General features: G+C 34.4%; 1 protein-coding gene across 1 annotated transcript in view; it reads right to left on the bottom strand.

The window, feature by feature from the left end:
• Positions 1 to 1,168: 1,168 nt before the first annotated feature.
• Positions 1,169 to 12,572, bottom strand: part of LOC107718438 (protein kinase C and casein kinase substrate in neurons protein 3-like) — a 12,479-nt gene continuing 1,075 nt past the window's right edge. The window contains exons 2-10 of the mRNA XM_016525545.1: positions 9,858 to 9,926; positions 8,648 to 8,804; positions 7,235 to 7,470; positions 5,883 to 6,038; positions 5,633 to 5,808; positions 4,519 to 4,639; positions 4,029 to 4,102; positions 1,743 to 1,822; positions 1,169 to 1,661 (exon numbers count right to left, since the gene is read on the bottom strand). Of these exons, the coding sequence (XP_016381031.1) occupies positions 1,549 to 1,661; positions 1,743 to 1,822; positions 4,029 to 4,102; positions 4,519 to 4,639; positions 5,633 to 5,808; positions 5,883 to 6,038; positions 7,235 to 7,470; positions 8,648 to 8,804; positions 9,858 to 9,914 (1,170 nt within the window). The 5' untranslated portion in view covers positions 9,915 to 9,926 and the 3' untranslated portion in view covers positions 1,169 to 1,548. The remainder of the gene's footprint in view (positions 1,662 to 1,742; positions 1,823 to 4,028; positions 4,103 to 4,518; positions 4,640 to 5,632; positions 5,809 to 5,882; positions 6,039 to 7,234; positions 7,471 to 8,647; positions 8,805 to 9,857; positions 9,927 to 12,572) is intronic.

The raw sequence follows: 12,572 nt of genomic DNA, 5'->3' as shown, positions 1-12,572 counted from the left end.
ATTTATAATGTTTCTAAAGATTTCTGGAATGATTTCTGAAGGATCATGTGACACTGAAGTCTGGAGTAATGATGCTGAAAACTCAGTTTTGCATCCCAGGAATAAATTGAATTTTAAAATATATTCAAATACAAAAGTTATTTTGAAGTGTAATAATATTTCAGAATATTACTGTTTAAGACACTTAAAGGGATAGTTCACCCAAAAATTTAAATTCTGTCATCATTTACTCGTTCCAAACCTGTATGAGTTGCTTTCTTATGTTGAACACAAAAGAAGATATTTTGAAGATTGCTGGTAATCAAACAGTTGGTGGTTGCCATTGACTTCCATAGTATTTTTTTTCCTACTATGGAAGTCAACTGTTTGATTACCAGCAATCTTCAAAATATCTTCTTTTGTGTTCAACATAAAAAAGCAACTCATACAGGTTTGGAACGACATGAGGGTGAGTAAATGATGACAGAATTTTCATTTTTGGGTGAACTATCCCTTTAAGACAATTTTTTTCTCAAAAAAGAAAAATGTAATGACCCTAAGCCTTTAAATGTTAGTGTAACTGAAATGCATTTATAATATTTCAAATGCACAAATTATTTAAAAAAAAAAAATGTCATGCATACAGTAAAACAAACAAGCTCGGAGTCTTCTCTCTTGACTGGAAAACAGCATTAAAACAGATTGAGATGTGATTTCGGATCCACCACCAGAGGTCCCTGTCATTCCAGGATTAATGACTGGTTGCCATAGTTACGCACCTGTTCCTTGTTGTTTATCCGGATACCTGTTAAAATTCCTCCCTTGCCGCTTCGGTCCTGGATGTTGCAGTGTTGTGTGTCAGAGCTGATAATCAAGTGGTCAGTGCACAGAAAGGTTATTTATAGTTTCATTCAGTCCAGGTGAAATATAATATGGATTTGGATCTGATGATAATGGAGGCTGTTTCTCCAGTGCCCCGTACTCTTTCTAACAAGCTCCTACTGGTTTTTCTACAACCCCTCATTAAGCAATATATAAATTACAAAGAATGCGTTTCTTGACTCTGCTTGAATCATTTGCTGGTCTCTGGCTTTCTTGGAAGTTTTCCAAAAGCATAGGAGGAAAAAATGTGTTAATTAAAATGAATGACATCCTATACTATTAAATGAAGAGGTAAGGGTTTGATCTGTGAAAGAGCATTAATGTTTTATTTTCATATTTTGGTCTGTAGAAACACTGGTTGTAGCTGTTTTTACTAAAGATATGGTGGACCGAAAGTATTTGGACACTTAAAACAGCTGAATGTCATTGCATTAGATGAAAATGAAACTCACACTTAAATGAAACTCACAGAAATTAAACACGAACACGCGTTTCAAGCAAAAAAAAAAGCTGTTTTTAAATGATAAAACTATAGATATTGTTGAAAAAGTCAAAGAAAAGTGAACAAGTTAGCTCTTAGCAATTTCTAATGCGATGACATTCACATTTATTTCATTTTTGATGGCCACTGTATGTTTTCCATAACTGTGAATAGACATTGTTGTGCCTCAGCTATGATTGATGACATCATTTGACAGGCAGCACGTAATTGGCTGGATACAATCCCTGGACTCCGCCCTCCTTCACGCCCCAGCACCAGCCCTGATCGTCCTCTTCCTCCACCTTGAGGAACTCTTCACCTGCGAGACAGACCACACCTGTTACCTCCACAGCTCCGCACTCAGAGTTACAGTGTAACAGCAGAAGCTCCACATGATCACCTGCTTTGAACGAGAGTTCATCAGGCTCCTCTCCAGTGTAGTTGTACAGCGCTCGAACACGCACTCCTCCGATCATGACCCTGCAAGACAAATCTTCTGCTCAAATCCTGATGCATCCACAAACAAGCTCTATATTAGTATTATTTATATAATATGTGAGCCTGGAGCACAAAACCATTCATAAGGGTCAATTTTTTTGAAATTGAGATGTATACATCATCTGAAAGCTGAATAAATAATCTTTCCATTGATGTATGGTTTGTTAGGATAGGACAATATTTGACTGAGATACAACTATTTGAAAATCTGGAATCTGAGGGTGCAAAAAAATCTAAATATTGAGAAAATCATCTTTAAAGTTGTTCAAATTAAGTTCTTAGCAATGCATATTACTAATCAAAAATTAAGTTGAGATTTACGGTAGGAGTTTTGATATATTTACGGTAGAAAATTTACAAAATATCTTCATGGACCATGATCTTTACTTAATATCCGAATGATTTTTGGCATAAAAGAAAAATCGATCATTTTGACCCATACAATGTATTTTTGGCTTTTGCTACAAATATACCCCAGCGACTTAACACTGCTTTTTGTGCTCCAGGGACACATATTAGTATTTATTAATATTTTGAATGCTCTTTTTTATTTTTAGTTTCATTATAATTTTAGTTTGTTTTAATCATTTTATTATGTGCTTTTGTCATTTTTATTGTTTATTATATATATATATATATATACACTGTATGTAAAGATGCTTTTCCTTTTTATTTTTTTTATTTAGTTAGTTACTTAATATAATATAATATAATATAATATAATCGTTTTTGTATATTAATATAAGTTGTATATGTTAATATTTTTTAATGGACCTGAGCTAATATGTACTACATTTTGATATAATGTTAACAAAGATTAATACACACTGTAACAACTTTATAACCGGAAGTAATGAGAGCTTACTGTAAAGTGTTGTCAAATATCAAAGACAAATTAAAATTAAAATAAATAATGCAATATTCACAGACTGCATACTGTGCCAACATGCACTGAATATTGCCTACTATTTTTAAAATAAGTATGCATTATGCAATAAGCATTTTAAAGAGTAGTACACTACACTGTTGTCACATGACCTCATGTTTAATTCAGTGCCGCCATCCCGATATCATGCAAGAAACAAATATTGTAATTTTGCATTTTTAATGCATTTTGTGCAAAAACATCTCTTCACGGCTGATCAAACTGACTAGTCCAGATGAAATCACCTCCAGGTCATTCATCAGAGAGGAAATGAAGGTCTGCATCACGCGCTACACAGACGGGACAAATGACACACTTCACCTCAGTGACTGCAGCTCACAATCAGTCCTCATCCAGCCTCAATCAGCTCAGTCGAGACCAAACCCAAAGAGACTCGCACCTCAATACTTACACATTTCAGCTCCTAATCTGATTCATTCTAATTCTTTTCTAATTAACTTGATTTAATTAATATTACCTTTGACATTTTAATAGAGCACTTTGCGTGCAAAATTTCTCAGTTAAGGCAGAACATTACAGGTGAATAGGACAGACATTTAACTAATATGTACACTTTGCCAGTTGATTAATCACGTACATTAAGACAATTAATTTGTATTACATGTTTTATGAAATGTAATGTTTAAATATGGACACAAACTAAATATGCGCAAACTTGCATGCATTTTCAGAACAAGAATCTAAACATGGGATTAAGCCAGGTTAAAAATGAGTTTTGTTCTGTTTTTTACAGAGGGATTCAGGACATTTGTTTTTATCACTCCATAACTTGGAAATTACTATCAACAGCCAGAAACAAATGAATTTGCATCCTGTTTTTAGGAAAAAAATGTTATATAAACCAGGAATGAACAAAACTCTGTTAAAACATTCAGAATATAAAGAGGAATAAAACTAACATTTGTTGAAGTGGAGATTTCTGACTCATTTTATGAATAGGTCTTTAAATATACAGTATGGATTTTAATTGGAATCTATAGGCCAAATAGAAAAAGTCTAATAATAAAATTTTTTTTAATATTTATATATTTTGGATGTTTTCTTTTTGCTAGTCTGGAAGAAGACAAGTTATGGAAGCAAAATAAATGGAAATAGTTCAAAAAAACGTTTAAAGATAAAAAGATCATTTCAAAATTCAGATTCTTCCTATAGGTGTCTCTTAGTCTTCATAGTTGAAAATTGTGGGGTTAAATATACACATGTAGACACTATTGCATATTTGTGTATGTTTGATGAGCTTACGCTTTCTCCTCAGTTCCTCTGTGTATTTTTGGTTTCTTTCCTGGTTTCTGCTTTTTAATTGGCGGGTTCCATTCCTGCCAAACACACACACACACACACACACACACACACACAAACACAAACACACAAACTCAAACACACACAAACACACAAACAAACACACACACACAAACACACAAACACAAACACAAACACACACACAAACTCAAACACACACACAAACACACACACACACACAAACACACACACACACACACACAAACACACACACACACGCACAGAGAGAGACGAGATTACAAGATTACAAGATTAAAATGCAAAGGCAATAAATAGCAGTAAGAAAATATAATCAAATGGGTTGTGTAGTTCATTTAAAGCTCAGAGAGTCATGCAACCCTAAATTACAACTGTTCATGTCACAAAAATAAATCAGGACAGATAATAAGGACAGTTCTGCTCATAATATCTGAATGCATGTGATGACACACACCTCTAGTTCGGGCCAGTCTGTCGGCATGCCCGGCCCATGGTTGTTCTTCCACCAGCGGAGATCATCGGGCTCACTGATGGACATGAGTGTGTGATGCAGTTCACTGTACACTGCTTTAATACTGAAACACATGACAGGAAACATCACTGCAGCTATAATACTACAAACTTGATTTCCTTAAGTTGTTTTTCCAACAAACTTGCATCTTTGCATGTCGCTGTTTGCCTTTATAAAGGAGACTAAAACGGAAAAGGCTGTGGATGAAGTCAATGTGAGACAATCAGTGTTTTATATTATTTAACTTTATAAAATTCTGTCTGTCAAATATATCCTGCAGTGTTTATGGAAAACACCAATTTATACAATTGAAATGTCAAATATAAATAATTTGATTCTCAGCTCTAAGATATTTTGACATAAAAAAAAAAAACACTTACCCAGTGATCATGAATGTTTTAATTTATGATCACTGAAATATTACTTGTTTTGGTATATTTTGAAATATAATCAAATATAAATAATTTGATTCTCAGGTCTAAAATGTTTTGTCTACAACAACAACAACAACAACAAAAAACGTACCCAGTGTAATTTCATTATCATTGATATATTATTAGTTTTTAGTAGTATTTTGAATTAGATAAAACTATTTTATTTTTATATTTTCTATAAAATTTTAATTGTAGTACTTTTGTTGTTGTCATTTGTATGTTTTTATATGGTTTTTTTTTTTTTTGTATTCATTGTTATTTATTAGTTTTAGGTATTTTAGTACTTCAAGTTAAACTTAACAATAACAATAAATAAGAAAAAAAAGAAATTATATGGCAGAAGTTTATTTATAATTGACTTTTTAATAAAATAATAAAATAACGTTTATTTAGTTCTTTTTTTTTTTGGTTGCGGTTTGAACAATAACAACCCTATATACTGTATGTACACAAATCATCAACTGCAATTGAAATAGCTGAAACCAACAAAGCTAACAAATATTTTGTTTGTTTTCCTTCAAAATGTGCTGAATGCTTTAACGTCAGATAAAGTGTAATCGTTTTACTGGTCTATGTGACCTTTATAAGGCAGCTAAAATAACATGCTTGTTTGTGTTTTAAACCTCTCATTGTTGGTAATGTCGAGGTGTCTGTGAATGGACAGGAAGGCCTGCTTCAGGAAGCTGATCCTCTTCCTCTCCTCCTCCTGTGATTGGTCGAACACAGACTCCATTTCCTCCATGTATCGCGGTGCGAAGCCAGTGGCGTCCTCTAGAACCTTCTCATAACGATCACGTGCCTGCAAACACACGCACATTCATTAAGTCGCAGCAGTAAGTGGTGTTTGTCTGTGGCGTCCAATCGCTGACTGACCTTGCTGCGCTCCTGTGTGGCTTTCTCTCTGGCCTGCTGGATCTTGGACAGTTTGCTCTCGCTCAGCTTAGCGTTGTGTTTGGCTTGATTCTCTTTTTCCTGAGCGCTCTGCTCTTTCTGACATGACTTATGATGCGCCGCACGAGCCTTTTCCAGCTAATGGAGACACAAAGATTTATTATTAGTGTCATGTAGTGCTTTTCATATTCCATTCAGCTCTTAGTTATGCTGCTGAATGTTATGCACTGGAGATACTATGTCATCTTCTTTCTCTACGTTTCGCATTGTAGCTTCCAATGTATTTTTTATTCTAATATTAAATATTAGAATATTATACATTATGTTATGTATACACTGAAAAAATCTGGAAACTATTTTTACTGAGAAACCACTAGAAAATTTCACAATTACTAAAAAAATTTGAAGTAGAAAGATTTTTTTACAAATTTTTTTTACAATATTTTAACAATCAACTTCAAAAAAGAACTTTTACAGTGTATATATATATACATATAATTAGATACATATGATTATCTAATTAAATATGCATGAATTATTTGCATACATTTCCAGATCAGATACATTGTATAAAACCGGATTCAAAATTCTTATTTCTAAAATTCTAATTTTTGTTGACATATTAGAGTTAAAGGTTTTTATAGTGGGGATTTTGGAGGATCTATTTTGTATCACTCCATAAATCAGAAAATACTGTCAATAGGCAGAAAAAAACATTTGTCACATGCTTTTAGAAATAAAATGTAATAAATCAAATGCAAATCAAATGTTACAAGCGAAAATATAGATACTTAAAGATTTCTGGCTGGAAAAAAATTAAGAAAACATCTTTTAAATATATGCATTGTAAATTGAAATCTACAGATGCAGACAGATAACGTAATAAAAAAAAACTTAAAGGTGCAGTAAGCGATTTCTTGATATTTGAAATGACAAAAACAAACACACTCCTACCTAAAAGGATCACACCCCATCTTGATAGCCCCGCCCCCAAATTCACAAACATGCTATGCAACAGGCACCTCCCCCATCATGAGTGGACACGCCCCTTAATGCTGATTGGCTAGAAGTGTGTTTTGGTGCTCAGTCCGATCCACTTTCAACAGCGTTTCTCACAAAGCGTTTACTGTACCTTTAAATGTGTATTTTGGATGTTTTCTTTCCATTAGTCTGAGAGAAGACATGTTACAGCAAAATCTCAGAACTGACCAGTGGCTTTACCTTGCCTGAATATACTATACCTGAATATGCTGCATGAGATTTTAAACCAACAGGAGTGAAAACAGTTCAGTTGATTAACACCTATTAACCATCAGCATACAGCTTACTATCACCTTCTTTAATCGTTTCTCCCAGGGCTTCTGAGCGCGAGAGAAAGCCGTCGCAAGATCATGTGACTCTCTGAATCCGCAGAACATTTTCCGCGGGAACGTCTCCTTCTGCCACGAGCGAATGCGTTCTGCGTCTTCAGAAACCAGAGACTGGGAGACTGACGTGTGAAGGGCAGACAGACGCTCGGTGGACGAGAAAAAGCACTGCCAGGCCCGCAAGAGAGACCCGTACAGCGGCCCTGAGAGAAACAAACACAAAAATCAGCTCACTTACACACACTTTTATTCAATTACATTACACTCAGCACAACTGCAACTGAACTTGACGGCCAGCAAATTTTAGTTGCATGTAAAAGTGCAACTTTGCATAAAAGTCACATGAGAAAAATAAGGGGTAGATGATAACAGAATCACAAATGATCTCGCAGTGAGGCATTGTCTAATTAAATATTCACTAAATTGCATATATTTTCAGAACATAAATCTGAACATTAGATAAAGCCAGAAAAAGCCAAAGATCTTGTTTCATTTTAATGACATATTAGAGTAAAATATTTCTACAGAAAGCTAATTTTGCATTTGTCTTTTTAACATAAATCAGAAAATGCAGTTAAAAACTAGAAAGAAAAAAAACGTTATTTTTTACTATCATGCTTTCAGGAATAAAAATGATTTACAAAATCAATCGAAATGTGCAAACTCCTCAGTAAAATTATATAAATATATATATAGTTGTAAAACTGTAATACAATCAAATCAAGTCTTGTGTATTTTGGATGTTTTTTCCACTAGATGTTATGGAAGCAAAATAACCCAAAATCTCTGGACTAACCAAATTTAGATAAATAGAGAAGTGGCTTTGGCCTTTTTACCTATAATAATTGTGCAAATTATTTGACAAAGATAATACTCACATAAAATCCAAAATAAGATAAAAGAAGTTTGCTCAAATATTATGCAACTTTCAATGGATGTTATATGGAAACCCGTCTCCAACACTGAATAAAAATGTAAAAAATTAAGGTAATTGTGTAATTTTTTTTTCGCAATTCCGACTTTACATCTTGCAATTCTGACTTTTTTCTGGTATAAAGTCGCAATTGCAAGCTATAAAGTCAGAATTGTGGGATATAAACTCTCAATTCTGACTTTTTCTCGCAATTGTGAGTTTATGTCTAGCAATATACATTTGCAGAAAAATGCCAGATTCGTGAGAAAAAAAAGTCAAAATTGTGAGATAAAAAGTCACAATTACCTTTTAAATTTTTGATTCAGTGGAAACAGGCTTCCATAATATAATGCTATGTGGAGCAGGATTTTGGACCAATGAGATTGAACTGTAGGCGGAGCTACTCAGTGATAAAAACCCAATGCCATGTTGTTTAATGTAGCTGACGATAGGTTTTTGACACTCACGAGTCTCAGTGATAGCTTTCCACTTGTTGCTCCATTCGGTCAGCTGACGGGCGTACTGTCGCTCCACATGAGCCCGGTCCTTCATGCATGCCATGATGTCTTTACAAGCCTGGTACGACTCTGGTGTCCTCTGTACTGTCCGCATGTAATTTCCTGGCTAAGAGACGAGAACAGAAGGGAACTGATTTTATTTTTCTATGAACTACGTATAGTATGTTTGCTTGGTTCCAAGTAGAGTTGAATTTTTTTCATACAGTGCTTTATACGATACAGATTGTTTCAAAGCAGCTTCACAGTAATAAACGAAAAAATATTATTGTAAAATTCATCAATTGTGAAACTAATTCAATTTCAGTTGTAAACCAGCTCTGCAGAAGACAGTCATGTCTTTGAGCTAAATTCAATGCTTAATTCAGTTCAATAACAGTGTTAATTTTGCAAAGTTAGTGTCATTATCCAGCTCGGTTTAGTTCAAGTTTTGTTCTCATCTGGCAGCGCCAGTGCAGTTAAATCAATGTTATTACTGAATATGAACTGCCTGTTTCAATGCCTAGTGAGCATCTTCCAATTTTTATGAAACTTTATGTGCAGTTGTGTTGTTCATTTCAACCTCTAATATTACGTACCAAATGAGACTGCTTTCTATATAGTTTCCAGCATTAGTTGGGAGAGATTTTTCTTTTCTTTAGGAAAACCATACTATCAGTATCGGTATTGGCAGATATTATTCTGAATAATCGGCTATCGGAAATCTAGTATCTGTGCATCTCTATTATCTATATATACTTAGGTTACACTTTATTTTAAGGTGTCTTTGTTACAGTGTAATTATGCATTTAAGTACTGTGTAATGTTAATTAACTACATGTACTTACTATACGGTTAGGGTTTGGCTTAGGGTTACTTGCATGTAATTATGTATAATTAATTATTATAATAGTAAGTACATGTGTAACAAAGACACCTTAATATAAAGTGTTACCTATACTTACAGTAGTTGTATAATTTGTAATTAATTATTAATTAGTTATTAATTTGTTATCTGGATATCCTGAGAATTATGAAACCTGTGAATCGAGTCTATATCGCTATTTTTTGGCAGCAGTGTGTTCCAAATCACTTCTGAGGTTCCGTCTCAGCTGAGATGCTGCCAGTGTAGGGAGCAGACAGAAAGGCAGCTCACTGGGCTTTGGAAGAGCGTGTTTCTTACCATCCAGAAGCTGATTTTGTTGATATCCTCAGGAGGGCCTGTTGGAGGGTCTGCCATGGTCGCAGCTGGCTGCAAAAGAGACAGTTAAACATGATCACATGTACTGTAAGTGAAGAGGCATCTGCATGCTCCATGTTATGGACTATAAATGCAGTGCACTTCTCAGAACGCCAATAGATGTCCAAAGTTGTCAGTCCGGCCCAGTTTCTGCTTGTTGCACCAGCCTCGAGCCGCTGTTGCCCTACTTTTTGGCTGTTACCCCCTGAACCCTTCTTAACATGTCGGGTGACATTTATTCAGGGGCATCTGGTTTTGTTTGCTCATTTGTTCCCACAATCCTCCAAGAGGCTTCATGGCAAACAGACGGCCGCTCGGCTGCAGTGTTTCACAAGCTTTTGAACCTTCTGCACATTTGCGTTTCCCCGGGCCGGATGTTTCCATCTTCTGTTTTTGACATACTGCAGGATGAATTACATGCTGCCGTCTTAAAGCGTTTTTTCAAATCACTATGAGCAACAGTATTAGTGATGCTGCACTTGGCAAACAGCACTAACAAGTACAGATGCTCTTAAAAAAAGAAAACACTCCACCTGACAAGCTACTTTCTACTGCTGCTTTCCTCGTTTGGCCTCATGCCATACAACAATAGCCAACATTTTACTTGTGTTACTTAAAAAAGAGACTACACAGATAAACACCATTGTGAAAAATGAAGCACACTTTAATAATTTAATAATATGCTTTAAAAGAGTGCAAAGCCAATTTAATGTTTTCAAAAACTTAATTGCATGTAAAAATTTATTACAGTTAGTTGAACTTAAGTGTTTTTTGACCCACTTAAGTAGGATATAAGTGCAACTTTATATGTAATTTCATAACATATTGTGTTTGAAATATGCATAAGTGTACTGCCGAATGTACTGACAGGCATTTATGGTAAACTCAAATATATTTTAATGTAATTGAAGCTTGTATGTAATGGATTCACATGTATTGTAATTATGAAGTTGCAATTTAGTAACGTAATATCAATGATATTAATAATCAATAATCAGGTACTTGTGCTTCAGTATGTTAGTCAACACATTAAAATAAATGTACTTCTTTAAAGCATGACAAATTTTTTTTAATATAATGATGTAAAGTGTACTTTAAAGTAAAACTTTATTTTGTCATTACAAAGTGAACTTTTTAAAAGCATGTTAATGAAAGTATACTCTCTTTAAGTACACTTAAGTGACCTTCATTAACATTGCATTACCTGCATAAAAATTGCATTTCTTTTTTTTTTTTTAAATGATTACTTTAAGATTTTAAGTGCACATTAAATACAATTAAACACATTTATTTTTCACAAGGTTAACAAAGACTAAAATGGTGAGGAATTACACCTACCGTGGTTTAAAAACACTCCGCAACAGGATGCAAAATAGTAAATGACAAGATCAACAAATCCTGAGGCTTGCTTGATAAAAAATACCTAATGAGTCTGCAGAGCAAGTGGTTATCAAACTATTCCACAAATCACTGCAATGAAAAAACTATGGACTGGTAAATGTGTGAGGTCACTGCTATACAGCACAGGCTAAAGACTTGCACATAACATGACTTAAGCCTAAACGCATGTATTCGCACTGCTTAAAAAAGTCCAGCTGATAAAACGGTCTTGGGTGAGTTTCTGGCCGTAATCCAGAGCATGCAACTGTCCGAGTGAATCACTCTAGGGACTCATTGCATGCGAGACTGCAACTGGATATAGACAGTTCTGATGATAAACATCTCTGAAATGTGCTGTCAATTTAACATGATTAACACTGACAGAAATCTAGAAACTAATGGTGATAATGCTCAAGGGAACTACGCAAAATCACACAAACGAACTAAAATCATGAATGAATGTCACTGCATTTACACGTGTTTATGAGCGTACTGTAAGGGCGTGTCTGTGTGTGATGCTACTGGAATCCGGGATCAGAAATAGAATTCACCCCCACCGCAGAATTCCATCCAGCAGCCGGGCGACTCCAAATAAACACGAGCTGGTGGGTCGTCTTATACACACACTTCATAACACACACTCTCTGTCCAAAATACATAACAGAGTCAGATATGCATTTTTTGAGGGCCGATATTTGCCCCCTGAAAGTGATTTTCTATTTATGAGAGCATATGTTGTTCTTACACAAAGTCCATTGTGTCGAACACATTCAACACTCTCAGAAAAAAAGGGACTGTAACTGGGGTTGCACTGGAAGGTACAAAAGCTAAAAAGTATTAATATGTATCTTAAAGGTCCTAATATTTACATTTTTGGGTAAAAGATGTATCTTTTATTTATTTATTTTATTTTTTACAGTGAATCAGTTAAATCACTACCGAACCAAACCCCATAAATAGAAGAATAAAAGAAGAATAAAATATTTAGAAATTTTAGAGAGCCTTCATTTTTGCCCCCAAATTTATATCTGGAAGGTACAAAAGCTAAAAAGTATTAATATGTATCTTAAAGGTCCTAATATTTACCATTTATGGGTAAGTAGGGTACAAAGATGTATCTTTTAGTTTATTTTATTTTTTTACAGTGAATCAGTTAAATCACTACCGAACCAAAACCCATAAATAGAAGAATAAAATATTTAGAAATTTTAGAGAGCCTTAATTTTTGCCCCCAAATTTATATGCACACACACACACACACACACACACACACACACA

This window comes from Sinocyclocheilus rhinocerous, unplaced genomic scaffold (assembly GCF_001515625.1).
Source record: "Sinocyclocheilus rhinocerous isolate Xijiao unplaced genomic scaffold, SAMN03320098_v1.1 scaffold4115, whole genome shotgun sequence".
In the NCBI taxonomy this organism is placed as follows: Eukaryota; Metazoa; Chordata; class Actinopteri; order Cypriniformes; family Cyprinidae; genus Sinocyclocheilus; species Sinocyclocheilus rhinocerous.
This window is presented reverse-complemented; position numbering and strand designations above follow the sequence as displayed.